The sequence below is a fragment of the Mytilus californianus genome, unplaced genomic scaffold, assembly GCF_021869535.1.
Source record: "Mytilus californianus isolate M0D057914Y unplaced genomic scaffold, xbMytCali1.0.p SCAF_6, whole genome shotgun sequence".
Taxonomy (NCBI): Eukaryota; Metazoa; Mollusca; class Bivalvia; order Mytilida; family Mytilidae; genus Mytilus; species Mytilus californianus.
The window spans coordinates 65,538,419-65,555,867 of record NW_026262712.1 but is presented as its reverse complement, the minus strand read 5'-3'; the positions used below and the strand labels follow the sequence as shown (position 1 = coordinate 65,555,867).

Genomic DNA, 17,449 nt, shown 5'->3' with positions numbered 1-17,449 from the left:
ATGGAACAGGAGACTCGGTTCATGTCACTCAAGGTTCATTCAAACATTAAATGGTAAACCCCTATCAATCTGTAGTGTTATGTGTAGTGTTTTTAGACAATAACTTGTTATTTCATCTAGTTTTCCCTTGAAGTAATGGTGTTTTTTGTTGTTAATTTCGACTGTACCTGAAGTTTCCGCTTTTATTACAAAGTACGTTTAGTACATAACATTTAAGGAATTTAAGAATATATATCAAATAAACATATATTTATTATATCTAAGATTAAGATGTATCTTGTGTAAAATTTTCAACTCATTGTTTGGATGTTTTTAAAAATTAGTGCAACTAGTTCATATAATTACAAAGATTGTGTACCTGTAGTAAGTCAGGCTATCAAGGACCATGTGATGTTTGTTGTTGTTTGTGTTTGTTTGCTCATCTATTTTTTTATCCCGGATGAGTCTGGTTTTTGGAATTTCTTTGACAGGAATATATCACTATAAACTTACAATCGCGATAAGGAAGTCAATCCTTCAAATGCGTGGTCACTGATTTCTTCTATTTTGTTCTCGTGAAGTATTCTAAAAACAATGCAGACTGATTGATTACACACAATTATATTGAAAAACAATGATGTTGTGTATGAAAGTGCAAGAGTATTTAGGGAAAGTCACGTCACAATACAATATCAATCATGAATTCACGATTTTCTACTGATTAATGACAGCTTAACCGATTTATTTTCAATGAATGTATTTTCAGACTAGTTATTTCTATTAACTTTGCCGTAATCTATTTTCGCGAATAAACAGTTAATTAGAAAATAGTAACTGTATTATCACCTTTGAAGTATCTTTTTTAGTTGACCATAATTTGATAACATATTTTTTCTGAATATTACTTATAAGGCGTCATTTTTCCATGGTGAATTAACATTTTCATTACATATCGGCCAACTATTTCCTAGAGCTAAATGTGACTGAAATTAAAACGATAGAATTGTCAACGTTGACCAAAATCTCTATTTTCAGAGAATTTGGTCAAAAAGATGACACTTTTATTGTTTGGATTTCAGTCACATTTAGCCATAGGAAATATTGACTACGAGTGCAGGGTTGAACACATAGTATTCAAATCGGATAACTTTTCTTAACACAAACAAAATGTTAAAAAATCTTTTTTGTAGCTTTATATGATTTCAATACTAAAAATCAATGGAAAACCCGATCCAATAGGATTTGATGGAACACTTTAATTTATGCTAATGTTGACATCTCATATAAGTGACTAACACATGTAGCCTTTAAAAACAAATTTGATTTGAACCAAATTGTCCTGATCTTCAATCAATGATACTTACAATTCAATCAAATTGGTTAAGTTTCTGAATGCATAATCTGGAATGTTCGTCAATTTATTCACTGAGAGGTCTCTAAAAAAAGCAATAAGAACAGACAAACATAAAACTACATTAGATGATTGACAATAACAGTTTTCCCTTCGGTTTAAGCACGAAAGACGTAAAGTACATATTGTTGATAACATTTCTGATTTCTAACTTGACATTTCTGATTTTTAACTTGACTTTTCTCAGTTCCAAGTTGACATTTCGCACTTCCAAGTTTACAATTCTCACTTCCAACTTGGAACTGTGAAATTCCAAGAAGATGGAACTGAGAAATGCCAACTTGGAACTGAAAAATGACAAGTATCAGTGAGAAATGTGAAGTTTGAGGTAAGAAATGTCAAAATGAAAATAAAAAAATTTAAAAACAGAATATCCATAAAAGTCTTTCGTGCTTAAGAAAACGCTTTACTCTGAATTTTTGAAATACTTAAGCTTTTCTTCTTCAGGGATAGATTACCGTAGCTGTATTTGGTAAAGCTTTTAGGAATTGTTGGTCCTCAATGCTTTTCAACTTCGTACTTTATTTGCCCTTTTAAACATTTTTTGATTCGAGCGTCACTGATGAGTCTTTTTTAGACGAAACGCGCGTCCGGCGCAAATACAAAATTTCAATCCTGGTATCTATGGTTTATTTACTATACACACTAGCTAATTATCACGTTATCAGTTTAGAAAAACGGATTAAATTTTGAACTATCACAACTGAACACCAAATACAATTGTTTTTACTTATCGACTTGGCCCAAAGGTATCCATACCAATATTTTGATAACTATTGCAATTCTAATATCTTAGACATGAAGACTTACAAAGCATGAAGAGATTTTAGATACTGTAGGGCCTTTGTTGGGACTTTGGTCAATTGGTTTGCATCCAATTGAAGCAACTGTAAACTCCTACAACGCTTAAAAGCTTCGTCTGGTACATCTTCTATATAATTGGCATCAAGATCTCTGCAGAATAGAAAGCCATTGTAAATACTTATCAATAATTATTAATATTTATTGATTGACGTAAAATGCGTTTAATTATATGTACACACTATGCTAATATAAGGCAAAAAGATTTTAAAATAGATTTTTAAAACGTAGTTTGTTTGATTTTGTTTTTTTTTTTTTATAATAAAAACTAGATAGACGAAGTCATATGACCACATATCTTTGCTTGATTTGTATAAGACTTTGACATATATTATTTAAGATAAATATGCATTTTTAACAATACCAGCTTCCGAAAATTTAACTAAATTCCTTATTTCTGAGTTTGTACTTTTTGCTTTAAATATCAAAGTACTTACAGTTCTCTAAGATATGACAGGTTTTGAAATGTATAGGCGGGAACTTTTGTGAATGAATTATGTTGAAGGTTTCTACAAAAGAAATGATACTTTTATACAGTACATATGATTAATTTTTACGACATTTCATTCAAGTCATATCTCGCAAATAATATAATAATTATAATCATTATACTTCATGGCAAAACGCCAGATTTTGATTGGTTAATATGAGGTATATAATTTATATACTCTTTCTCATGGCAATACTTTATTACCATTCACTGAGACGCTTGATCAAGTGTGCGTCTTAAAAAATATGGATGATTGTTATGTACAACACATCATAGTTTATTACTTTGAATTTGGAATTTGATAGACAGTAATAACTGAACATTTTAGTATAATAAATCAAATAACACATATCTGAGAGGGTGATAGAGCAGATTGTTACCCCTCGAAAAGACATTGTCAAACTTGGCTTCGCCTCAGTTGACAATATTTTCTCGGGGTAACAATCTGCTCTATCACCCTCTCAGCTATGTGTTATTTCTATACTGGAACATTACCGAGTTGAATGTTAAAATTTACCTTTTCTCTTTGTAGAAATAATAGACATGCAAATTAATTTTTATAAAAGAATCTTACATTTTCATATAATCATATTGATGAATTTCTTACAATAATTTTTAAGACGGACAACAAATATAGCAAAGAACGTTTGCTTTATGGTTGACTGAATATGTGTTTGGTATTTGTTGGCTCCAAGATCTGAATTCTTTGAATTTTTGAATCAGTCAACTATGTTAAATGATACTCAATTTCATTAAGGTAAAAAGAGGCGAGAAATATACAGGGAGTATCAAAATTCATAAGTCGAAAAGAGACCGAAAAAAATCATGGGAAAAAAACGAAGAAAAGACAAACAACGGTCTAAAAAAACTACATTAAAAACTAAAGACTGAGCAACACGAGCACTTAGAAAAAACCGGAGATGATATAAGGTGCTCACAAAAGGGTAACTATATCCTGTTCCGCATGTGACAACGTCATGATATTTATGGTAAGTTGAAATTTGTGTTAAGCTTCATTCGTAAACATGAAGACTGTACTTTCTTGCAGTAAAACTTTTGTAAGAATATTGATTTACAAGGACTTTGAATATAGTAATATGCAGCTACAATTTTATGGTTGCATGTTTCAAAGAATTTCGAAGTGCGTGTGTTCTATTTGATCTTAAGAACACATACAATTGTTGTTTAATTGACTTCTTCAGGATACCATTGCTGTCTGCGATAATTTTCTTTAATGTCGTTCTCTCCCTTGACATATCAGTTAATCGGAAATTAAGTTACTATTAATCTTCCATCAAATTGTACTAGGAAATGATCGAATTAGACATCAAAATTCGTTTAAAAGGATATGTAGATACATTATTGGTATTCCTATTTTTGCATTTATTTGTTTGTGTTTTCTAGATAAGGAAATGCCTGTATCAAGTCAGGAATATGACAGTTGTTTTCCATTCGTTTGATGTGTTTGAGCTTTTGACTTTGCCATTTGATAAGGGAATTTCCGTTTTGAATTTTTCTTGGAGTTCGGTATTTTTGCTATTTCACTTTTGAATATCACGGATCTCTAAGAGTCATTTAGTTTAATTTGTCATAAGCTGTTTTTTCCAAGTTTTTCAAAAATGTGAATTTCATATTTTTATAAACAGTTAAGATTACGGTGTCGCTTGTTGTCGAAGACTGTCTTCCCCACTATAAAGATTAAAAATAGTACTTTATATGGATATGCTAAATTTAATATACATGTATTTCCTAAGTCTAACGCTGATGTCATGGTTAATACGAAACACATTTTGAGGTCTGGTTACATCGTTTTACCAAGCAAAACTGAAAAAAAACGCTTATGAAACTTGTAGGACTTTAGAAAAAATCAAGACAAACACTTTTCCAAAGTATGATTATATCCAATAGTTTGGAATTCTTGCCATTTTAGAAAAAAACATCTGTAAATCAAACTTTATGACTTTTCCTGAACCCTTTAAAGATTGAAACGGATATATTTTGCTACAATAAAAGTGCGCGTTTTCAATTGTCAATAGATTTAATCTGAAATATGAATACTCACATAACTTTTAAGAAGTAAAGATCCTGAAAAGCTTTAGGTGGAATGTCTGTTAATTTGTTCCCTGCAAGTCGCCTGAAATAAAGAAATACCAATAGGACTATTCACTTGTCCAATGATACCAATGAGTCTTATTTTCCACGCAATGAAATGCTGTAAAAAGATAAATCGAGTCTTTTTTTGTTTTGGGCATACAGTTACGACTGTTTCTATGCATTTATACATTCCTGCTTTTGAAATGCTTGGGTTTTAGCGTTCCTTGTAAAGGTAAATCCAGAAAACCGATTCGGATTTTTAAATTGTTATTCTAATTTGATCCTAACACAGTGTAACCCCAAAGAACGTATGTATATAATGTTTTGTGAAAAGCTTTGTTTGTGTATAAAATGCCTTAACATGAAAAAGCAATAGTTTTATTGTGTGAAAATCAAAGCTATTTTTAAAAAATTGTCCTTGTAATAAATAAAATGTTGTTTAGGTATGTTAACGTTAGTTTCAGTCGTTCCGCATTCGTATATCCATTTCCAAGCCCCTTATCGTATTAATCAATTAGCAAAGGTAATAACACTACTGAAAATATACAGAACAACTCATTCAAAAACATGAAATTCAGTACAAGCAAAAATGTTGGGTATATTTGGCGCGTTACAGTTAATCGTTAACAGTTTTAGAAGATGTTACTTTCATTTTGAGTTCTTTAGAATTTTATGATGCATCTTTCCCGATGTGTATGCTGACCCTCCGCAAACGAAATAACTAATCGGTAAAGAGACAATCGGAATCGTATTTCACTTACTTGTGTCACAGACCAGTTGAATCAAGAATTGCCTCTAGTGATATTTTTGGCTAAACTTAAACAAAATAGGCAATTTTCGTGCACAACTTTCTATATATTATTTCTTAGGTTTGGTTCATAGACAGTCCATATTTAGAGAAGAGAGTATGAACTTAACGAAAGGCAGGCAACTGACTCAAACAGATGACAAATAGCTATAGAGATCAGGAAAAATATACTTACAATTCTTCTAACTTTCTGAACTTTAAAAAGGCGTTGTCAGGAAAGCTAGTCATGTTGTTCATACTAAGGTCTCTGGAAAGATAAAGAAAATTAAATGAATGGTAGTTAAATACCATATCAAAAGTCAATTTACCTGCAAGATACTTTACGAACAGAGAGAGAGAGAGAGAGAGAGAGAGAGAGAGAGAGAGAGAGTTAACAGATATTTTCATATATGTTTTGTACCTTCAAAAGCATGGAGTATACCAGTAATAGAATAGACTAAGTTAAGAACGTATAGTCAAAAACGGAGATATGACGTGCAAAAAGCAAAATGTCTTGTTTATGATAGGTAAAATTTTGAAAATAATACTAAAATCTTGCACAAGTCGATGAAATTTCACTTATTTTAATATACTATTACGTGTATTTAAAGTAATATTAAAGTATATCACTGTTTTATGTGTTCTATTACATTTTTTTGTCCGCTTAATATCTCGCGTATCTTCGTCGATAAAATTGTCACGCACGCGCCAAATATTGTGCTTTATGTTCAAAATCGCTAGATCAACAGTCAGGATTTACTTATCACACGTAGGTGAACTTTCATACTTTTACTATTGCCTCTTCGACTTAAGTCTGATGCCGACGATAAATTAAAGCTTTAGGCTATTATAGAGTTAATACAAAGGTATAAAAAAGGTTTTCTACTAAATTTGACCATGAGTACGAAACATCTCGTTCTATTCTATCTAGATAGGTTACGTCTCGATAATAACCAACTGTCTTGACAATCTCGATGTAGCTTACACTTGATATTGTATGAAATAAAATAAGAGTTTGGTTGGGCTATTACGTTAGAATATGAAAATTCATATACATTTAAAAAGAGTGATTTTTATGGTTAAATTTTATTCAACTGAATTCAGAATTTCTAAGAAGTGATATACACAAAAAGGAAAACAAATAAACGAAAAATCACGACTCTTCAGTGCTGAAAATGTAAACATCTTATATTTATATTTCAAATCAATTGGACCAGATAAGTTAATCTCATTTGATTACTCGTTTGTTTACTCTTGACACATATCAAATCATATATAGATATATAGGTCAGTAAACAATAACAATATTAAGTCTTTAGATAAACTGTACACTGATTAAATGTTCATTTGTCTGTCATTGAAATAATTATGTCAAGGTTTAACTCGTCCCATCCTCTGACGAGGACGAAACAAACCAATCATTTTCAAAATCTTAAACCAGTCAAGCAATGTCAAGCTACATTGTTTGATCGTCATTGAAAAAGCTTATTTTCTTCATTAATAGTGTCATTTCAAATATATAAGATAACGTTCGCATGTGCTTCCGTACAAATCTATTTGACAACACAAGTGACGATAGCAAGCACATAAAAGTAACGGAACTTGGTCCTGCAGAAGGAACTCATTAGACTCCTACAGAAGTAATTACATTGTGGATAAACATGTACAAAAATATAATAGATGTAAAATAACCTGGAGTGTCTTAGGTTTCTAATTCTCTTGTCGGTATTTGATTCATGATTTTTACCACAGGAGAAATGTGATATTGACGAATTATTAGCGAGATCACGCAACAAGCTATTACAATGAGATAAATCTATAAGAGCTTACCTAGTTAAGTTGATTTCGAATAAATAAATATATAATAAAATTAATGCATTTCCATAATAGCTTAAGGTCTTTTGTATTATTGATATTAACGTCTTTCTAGAACGATTTACCATCTGTGCAAAATATATCAATACAAATGCCGTTTCCAAAAACATTCGGATGATTATAAGTCTCTAACAAAGCTTTAAACTGAAACTGCCATGTTTGACATTACAAATTAATCAGTGAGTTAGTTTTAATTGAAGTCCTACGTACGTTGATCAAGCAATAATACTATTTCACTGAAGATGTAGTTTATTGACTGAGTTTGTTATCGCAAAAAATTATGAGATACATTTTAAGCAACACCTTTTATTTTCAACTTAAGAATTTGAGCTGTTATCAAAATGTATCTGTTGTGCTGCATTCAATGCATATGATTAAATTCTGTATAGGACATCTTAGCCGTTCTCTGCATTGTTCTCATTGCCGAAAGTATACACGTTCATGTGCATTACATGAAAATGTGGTATTCATTTACTAAGTGATTGCAACCTTTACAACTCTATGAAAAGTTTTTAAAAGTACTGAAGACAAACACAGAGAGAGAGAGAGAGAGAGAGAGAGAGAGAGAGAGAGAGAGAGAGAGAGGGGGGCATAAATAGAGATTTTCTTACATGTTTCGTACCAACAACAACATGGAGTATAACAGTAATAGAATAGACTAAGATAAGAACATAAAATCACGCCTTTCACAAAAAAAAAAATCCAAAATTACACAAAGTCGATGAAACCTCATTTATTTTCATGTACTAGTATGTTAAAGCAATATTGAAGTATAAATCCCTCTTTTATTTGGTCGATTTCATTTTATTTATTGTCCGCTTAATATATCGCACATTTTCGTCACGAAAATTGTCTCCCCCGAAATAATGTTGTGCTTGATGTTCAAAATCATTAAATCGAGACATAATTAACTCTTCACACATTGGTGGACTTTTGTACCTTTACTATTGCCACTTCGACTTACATTAAGCTATAATAATAAAGTTAATTCAAAGGTATAAAACGGCTATCTCTAACATTTTACTCTAAGAACGAAACGTCTTGTACTTTTCTTTCTAGATACGTTATATGACGATAAAAATCAACTGTCTTGACAGTCTCGATGTAGCTTAAAATTGGAATTGTAAGTATATACATTTTGAATGAGTACTTTTTCATGGTTAGATTAAATACCAAAATTACTAGGAAGTGGTGTACACAAAAAGGAAAACAAACACACAGAGCAAAGCATGAAACAAGAAACCTACTCAGTCCCGAAAATGTAAACATCTTGTATACAAGGTATTTATTTCAATTGGACCAAATAAGTTAATCTCATTTGATAACATGTTTATTTATTCTTGACACATATCAAATATAGAAATATAGGTCAATTAAAACAATGAAAATATTTACTCTTTAAATACATTTTTATATAGATTAAAAATTGTCTATATGTCTGTCATTTGAATAATTATGTCAAGGTACAACTCATTTCATCGTCGCAAGAAGATTAAGCAAATCAATAATACTAAAAATCTTATCCAGTGAAGCACTGTCAAGTTATCGTCATTGAACAATATTTTTTTTTCATTCATAGAAACATTTAAATATGTAAAGCAACGTTTTCAACTTTTCATGGACTTCTGTACAATTCCATTTGGCAGCAGAAAGTACATAAAAGTAACGGACCTAGGCATGTTGAAGGAACTCCTTACACTCTTAAAGAATGATTACATTGTTGATAAAACAAATACAGAAAATATGAGAGATGTATTAATATTTTCATTGTTTTATTCTTTTTTTCATTCATAGAAACATTTTAAATATATAAAGTAACGTTTTCAACTTTTAATGGGCTTCTGTACAATTCCATTTGGCAGCAGAAAGTACATAAAAGTAACGGACCCAAGCATGTTGACGGAATCCTTACACTCCTAAAGAATAATTACATTGTTGATAAAACAAATACAGAAAATATGTGCGATGTATTAATATTTTCATTGTTTTATTCTTTTTTTCATTCATAGAAACATTTTAAATATATAAAGTAACGTTTTCAACTTTTAATGGGCTTCTGTACAATTCCATTTGGCAGCAGAAAGTACATAAAAGTATCGGACCTAAGCATGTTGACGGAACCCTTACACTCCTAAAGAATAATTACATTGTTGATAAAAAAAAATACAGAAAACATGAACGATGTAAAGTAACCTGGTGTGTCTTAGATTTCCAATTCTCTTGTCGATATAAGATTGCGCTGAAAACAAGAAGAATGAGTTCAATCTATAAGAGTTTACTTAGTAAAGAGTATTTCGAATAAAAAATATACAATACAATTTATGCATTTCCATAATAGCTTAAGGTCTTTTGTATTATTGATATTATCGTCTTTCTAGAACGATTAACAATCTGCTAGGTGAAAAGTATATCAATACAAATGTCATTTGGAATATATTGCTGTTGATTATATGTCTCTTACAAATTGTTTTACTGAAACAACCATATTTGATATAATTTTACAAATTAATGGACGAATTAGTTTTAGTTGAAGTCATACATACTTTGATATAGCGATTGTGTTGGTTACACTGAAGATGTAGTAGCTTATAGACTACATTTATGATAAGAAAAAAAATTATGAGATCAGTGATGCCTTTTGAATTCAACTATTGGAAGAATGTTTAGCGGTTACAAAAATTTAGCTGTGGTGCTGCATTCAAAAGTATTTAACTCACACATTCAATTATGCAACACCAAAGTATTATTCAATCGCTTTCTCTATTAATCGACATAAGCTGTTTTACAAATTTCGAAAGCCAAATTGATTAAAACAATTGGAGACTATAAAACAGTAAAAAGCAGAATAAACACTTTCTTTCATCATGTTAACCAGGAGGGAATAAACTTTAATATTAGTAAAATTACTCAACGGTAACTTTTGTTTTTGAACAATTGTTTAGTTTTACAGGACTCAGTTTTATGTAGATGATACTAAAGGGGTATAGAAAACGGATAGTGTCGACAACAACAACAACAACGCAAATTAGCTATTATATATTTTCATGTTAAATCTGTTTGAAGAGTTGTCTCCAATTTGTAAGCATTTATAGAGCTAGTCTAATACAAAAGCTGAGTTGGTGTAGGATTAACAAATGAGACAAGAAATATACAATTTGTGTTATTTATAAGTCAAAATGATGATATCAATAAATTTTTCAAAATTTATAGAAAACTACAAGCATACATGTATTAATCATCAGACATGTATTGAAATTTATTACATTGGTTGTAATGAACTACCGTGATTTCCAAGTGAAACAAAAACCGATAATTTCTCTCATGAAATAAATCTGATAATTTCACTCCTCTGACGTCATACAGCAATGGGTGTTGTCAAGACGTTGTCGATGACGTTGCATCAATACAACAAAGAATGCGAAGAAAATGAAATAGTTCTTTTAATTTTTTACTTTATTTCTATTAAAAAGTCAATGGTCAATGAAAATAAACTCATGCGCTACGCACATTTGTGAATTAATGTGTTGTTCGGTCACTTGTTGAATATTTTTCTATATTTGAATTCTTGGATTAGGTATTCGGTAAATATTGAGAACATTTTTTTGTCTCTCTCAAATGGTCATGCAAAACGTCATTCGCAAAAAAAAAGGGAAGGAGAATGTTTTTTTCCGTGAGTGATGGAAATAATATGTAATAGTATTACAAAATTCCGTAAAAAATCAAAGGACAGTCAACATTGAACTCTAAAAAACTTTACATGGGAAAATTTGAATTCGTTCATAAATTCAGGAACATTTTCTATGAACAATGTTAGTTTCGGATTTTAAAATTATAAAGCATTAAATCATTACTAATGATGATCGTTACACTATCCATTTGAATCGAACCGGACTTTCATATGGTAACAAAACGCTGATAATAGGAGCAGTAATGCCGTATGGCAGACTAGCGTTTAAGAAGAGATTTCCAATAAAATTACATTACTTGACATAACCAACCTATCTGACCGTATCTCGGCCTATTGCATTGAAGGAAGACGGAGGGGAGCATAGACTGCATGAATTTTTGGCTCGTTAAATACACATACTTTGTTGCAATAGATGCTATTTAAAATATAGCACAAACTACTATTTTAATTCTTTACATATTTTGTTATTAAATTTCGAATGCTTTCAGTAACAATAACTTTTAAAGGGAATAATTAATTCAGTTACCGGTAATCAAATGCAACGATCATTACTTCGTCATTTCTGTTGACCCGTATATTTATCTCTCAAACGACGAATTCTTAAAGCTACTAAATCAAAATTCAGTTTGAAAAATAAAAATAATTGAATCTGAAGCGAGATCACATTCTCATTTTTTATTTAAAAGTTATAAGATTAAAACAAGAGTTTCAAACACGCCGGGATGTAAAACGTGTACACGACTTGCTTCTTTTCCTTTTTTTTTTAGCATTCTTCTATAATTTATTTCAAGATACTTTTGTCAAAGGTAAAATATCAGATCACTGCACCTTTCTGATAGTACTTTGTCACCTTTCCGTAGAATTTTATCAAATGGAATTAATGAGGACAAATCTTCAAAAAAAAATATGACACACTTTACTGAATCAGTTATTTTTTTTATATCTTGTCTTTAATTATAACGATGCATGGAGTCTAGGAAGAGCCCGTACAAACGTATGCGTGATTTAACGTCATTGCTCTTACATTGTTTTTCTAAAATGTTTGGCGTTTAACTTATACAAATATGTATGAAAAACGGACATGAACGGAATATTTGATTGAAGTTTTGTTAAGTAGGATGATCATTTTAGTGTTATGATCAACTTATTATAGCAGGGGGATATTATATTTACTGGTCTGTGCATCCGTCCGTTCCTCCGTTCTGTTCTAAATAAAAAAAAAGTTTAAAATTATATACCAAATTATAGTTTGACCCGGATTTAGTGGTGCACTGAACATGGAACTATGATCATGTGAAAGGGCACGGTGTCTTAAGGCCACACATTCTTGTTGCAAATGTTTTGATTAATACACGTACATGTGTATGTATCTTCCATATTCATAACTGTCTCTTTGGTCGCGCGCTCGCCTTGACAATAACCCCTCAAAGGTGGTCGGTGGGATAGAAATATGGTCACTATTGGTCTTGTTCCGAGCGGCAGTTAAACCATTGCCAAAGTGGGGAGTTCGTTTGTTGTGCGGGATGTACAAGTACGCAGTCCTGTCCGGTCAGAGTGGGAACGTTAAATCCGATGCCTCTTAAAGAAAGAATGACAGGCTCTCTACACGTTAATTATGCATGAAATATTTGCCACTGGACGTTAAGCAACCAACTATCAATCAATCGACAGTAGCGTAACTTGAAATTTATTTCTGGTGAGGCAAATGATTTGAATCTTCGCAGTCCTCACCTTGGTTAAAGGACGTAAATGCCAATAGGGAGTGGACGGTTAATTGAAAATATGAATCGCAAAATAGGTGTAGGTGATCATACTCTTGATAGGTCACACACTGGCAAAAATATCTTGTCTATGAAACATCCTGATTTGTGGAATTTCATCATGAAATAATATTTCTAGTGCGCATTAAATCAATATATTTCAATGAAACTGCTGGTTAAAGGTTTAATTCTCAGTATTCAGTTACAGACAGGTCCTGATAAAAACAAAAATAATTGACAGAATTATATGTATGACCTCCTCTAAAATGCTTTTGTACAGATTTGGGGATATTGAGTTTAAGATCCACTATGTCTTTTAATTTATACGTTTAGCTTTTGTCAAAATGTATGGATGATAATAACTGGGTGAACTATGAAGTCTTGTTTATATTAACCAAGGTAGAAGAGTACCAGAAGAGTGCCAAGTGTCTGTAGAAAATTTTGTCCACCAAAAGAAACAGGTTTGTTGTCCAAAAAAAATCAAACGTCATATCAGTTTCACAGTTATGACCTCTTGGTTGAATCAGTTTTCAGCGAGGTATACTTTGTATGTTACTTAAAAATGATTTTTGCATCTACCTTGTTCATTTTATGAAAGAAAATTTTCAAGACGGTAGTAATGAGGAAAGAGTAAGTAAAGAGTAAATTAGTCAACGTTTTGAACCGCCGTCACTCAGTATACTTTATACTATGACGTACATGGTATATAATTCTCTTTATCTCTCTTTTGAATGGTCGAAATTTGATTAGGCGGTTGCCTCAATGCGTCAATGAAAGCTACACCACTGCTCGAGTGCGGCCGGAAGTCTTAGGCTCGACCCTGGCCCGTTTCAAATCGAAGATTGGCTACCTCTCTGCCAAGCACGCAATATTAAGAATTAGAACAAAACTTGGTCGGTCCGGGGTCAAAATCATGTGTCCGGGTAGGATGACATGTCTTCCTGCGGTAAAATACAAAGTCTGGTTCATATTCATCTTCTCGTACTAAATATGCATATGTAAAATACATATGCAATGAACATTTATATATATGGCCCTACATCCTATTAATACTTCTAATTTTTGTTCCACTTCATACATTGGACTCCGATAGCATTCCAGTTAAACAAAATTAATACAGAACAATCCATAATCGAACACACCTTAATTCTAATGATAAATAAAAATGCAAGATTTCTATCATTTTTCGTCATGATAAAATTATTTTATATGGACAAAAATTCCAGTGTGATTTTAAAAAGTAGTGGAACACTTTGTTTAAATTTGAGCAACGTATTTAATCAAATTCAATGGTTGGCAATAACCAGTCCCATTAGGTCCGTACGTCGAGTTACGTACGTATATCATTTTATTGGAAATCTCTTATATGATATTTCTTAATATTTTAACGCATGTACTAACAGAATGTTTCCAAATTTTGAAGACGGAAAATAACAAAATAAGATGGCACAGTCAATAATAATGATAGCTGGTGACAAAAAAAACATATTTCAAATTATACATGTAGCAGCTAGTGCTCTACACAACCACCAAAAATAAATGAATACACCACATCCATAGCTTCTTTCCCATACATTAACGTGTTTTCTGTTTCGATAACCATGTTCAATTTATATGCCATCGATCTAATTTATTTTCTCAAAAACATTACTTCGTGCTAATAAAAACAGTATGTTGTGCTAATAATTTTACACATATGTTTCCGTATTTAGCAATGAGATTGTCAGGGACATTGTAAACAAGATCTAAATGCTTTGCCCATTATAATCTTTAATTAGGTAACATTACCCCGCGTCTTTTTACTATAATTGCAGGCAGGTTAAGCGTTATCCATATCTGCAAAGAATTTCGCTCAAACTTATGAAAGACAGTCAGATGTAAGCGTCTGCCATATGTTGAAGGGCATCAAACTAACTTTGAGATGAAAAGCAGCAATACAACACTGTTCTATTGTTCTATTGTTTTTTTTTTTGTTTTTTTTTTTTGTCTAGTGCATTAAGAGACTGTGTGTACTGAACGAAGGCAATGTGTATCTTTTTTTGACATTAGCTTTAATTTCCTCTTTCAATACAGTAAATGTTAACGCTTGATAGATTTGAATACTTGTTTAGTGTAAGGAAGAGGACAAATGATATTTATAGTAAATATTTGCAGTATTATTAAGTGTTAACTGCTAATTCAGTGAAATATTGTTTGAGGTTGTCGACTGAAATGTTGAAATTTACTAGAGAAAAAATCCTCAAATGAACTTGAGACACGAAATTGCATCAACAGGTTAGTTCATGTACATGAATAATTAACATACTCACGGCAGTTAATGTCTTTGATCAGAGAGAATATGGCTGTTACAATGTATCTTCATCAACATAAACATGTTAAAAAACAAGTTATTCAATGCATGCACAATTACTATAATTTCTTAATATACTATGTGCCTGCTAACATGAAATAAACAAGGTAAGATTTTCTAATGAGTCAACATCCTTAATACACAGGATAAATAAAATAAGAACGATACAATCACATGCATTATAAATTACTTTTAGTCACAGCTAGTCATGAAATTAAACATCAAAATACCAAATACCGTGCTAAAATGAAAAAAAAACCAAACAAACGTTCTGAAGATAAATGCATTTGATAAGCTCGTTTTTACGTCAGTTTCTAGACAATACGAATTCCTATAATAAACACGGGCTGGCAGCGCTTGATTGACTGTTTCTTTGAGGTCAAATGCTTATCTTTTATGCATATTGAAGACAGGAACAATTGAAACAGTAAACCAAATCAGTTAGCTCTGCAAAATAGGACGACTGTGATAGAAAGCGGATTACGACTTTGTTAACTTGTAGAAAACATGATAGTCTTATCCAAACAGAAGGACGTGAATTAATGCACATGTTTACAATCTGTATAGGACATCTAAGCCGTTCTCTGCATTGGTTTAATTGCCGAAAGTATATACATTCATGTGCTGAAATGCAGTATTGCATTATTTACAACTCTACAAAAAGTTAGACGATACTGAGGGGAAACACAAAAGCAATGACAATTAAATTTGAAATGAAAATCTAGTAACCGACATTTTTATATTTTTTTTAATCCATTGCTTTTTGGGAGAACCTCTTTATATCGGGAAGTCATTATTGCAAATTCGGGATAAAGTATCCCGTAATAACAAGTCTTTTTTATATTTATGGGAAATCTAATTTTATTTTGGAGTCTAAAACAAGTTATGGTTTGTTTTATTTTCTGTTTCTATAAAACCTATTTGTAATCTGTTGTTTTCTTTGAGTTATTTGATATATTACAAAACTATTTCTTTTCATGTTTTTATCAATTGATGTTATATAACAGTAAATTGTTTACGTGTTTCTCTCCTGATTTATGATCAGATCTGACAACGTTCAACTGTATTAATAACCTTCATGAAACTATGCCTCATGTTCTTGCCCCATAATATAATCTGTGTTTATAGATTTAGAAAACATACTTATACGATTTCTTATGTCTCACATAAAAAAAAAACAATGGTATATATGAGATAGTCTCTGACGTCGACATTGCATGTGATGAGAATAGCCCCTCAACTGCAAACATATAAAAAGTGAAAAATTAAATTCTTCTATAACAAAGTTTTTTCGTGGAGGCTGCTTACAGATTGTTAAGTACCCAGAGTTGTATAATTAGTTTTAACCTTACCAATATCCGGCTTTAAGCTGTCCTCATTAGGGTTAATCAACAAAAGCGCTTCAGACGCATGAGATTTATAAAGTTTTGTTTTTATTTTTAACAGAACTGGAAAAAGAGAAAGTGAGATTTTCTTAAATGTTTGGTATTTTGAACAACATGGAGCATACCAGTAATAGAACAGACTAAGTTAAGAACATAAAATCACGCCTTTTTGGAAAATTCAAAAATATAACACAAAGTCGATGAAAACTCACTTAGTTTTATGTACTAGTAAATTAAAGCAATATTGAAGTATACATCACTATTTATGTTAGTATAAACTCAGTGATAATATAAATAAGAAGATTTGGTATGAATACCAATGAGACAACTCTTCATCCAAGTCACAATGTATAAAAAGTTAACATTTATAGGTCAAAGTACGGCCTTTAACACGGAGCCGTGGCTTATACCAAACAGCAAGCTATAATGGGCCCCAAAATGACTAGTGTAAAACAATCCAAACAAGAAAACCAACGGTCTAATCTATATAAAAACGAGAAATGAGAAACAACTATGAACCACACCAACAAACGACAACCACTGAACAGGCTCCTGACTAAGGACAGGTGCATAAAATTGCAGCGGGTTTAACCGTTTAAACAGGCGCCAACCGTCACCCTAACCTGAGACAGTAGTGAAACATTACAACATAAAACGACACACTATAGAATATGAATTGAATTGGCTTAACTGGATCAAAAAGACATTAAAACAAAAACAATTAAACATACACTGAACGAATAAGTTTGATCTATGACACAATATAAAT

At 31.4% G+C, this 17,449-nt stretch overlaps 1 protein-coding gene across 1 annotated transcript in view; it reads right to left on the bottom strand.

The window, feature by feature from the left end:
* The window catches only part of LOC127705114 (leucine-rich repeat-containing G-protein coupled receptor 5-like), a 77,803-nt gene that overhangs the window by 17,016 nt on the left and 43,338 nt on the right, over positions 1–17,449 (bottom strand). The window contains exons 2-7 of the mRNA XM_052209373.1: positions 5,819–5,890; positions 4,804–4,875; positions 2,689–2,760; positions 2,201–2,344; positions 1,344–1,415; positions 493–564 (exon numbers count right to left, since the gene is read on the bottom strand). Of these exons, the coding sequence (XP_052065333.1) occupies positions 493–564; positions 1,344–1,415; positions 2,201–2,344; positions 2,689–2,760; positions 4,804–4,875; positions 5,819–5,890 (504 nt within the window). The remainder of the gene's footprint in view (positions 1–492; positions 565–1,343; positions 1,416–2,200; positions 2,345–2,688; positions 2,761–4,803; positions 4,876–5,818; positions 5,891–17,449) is intronic.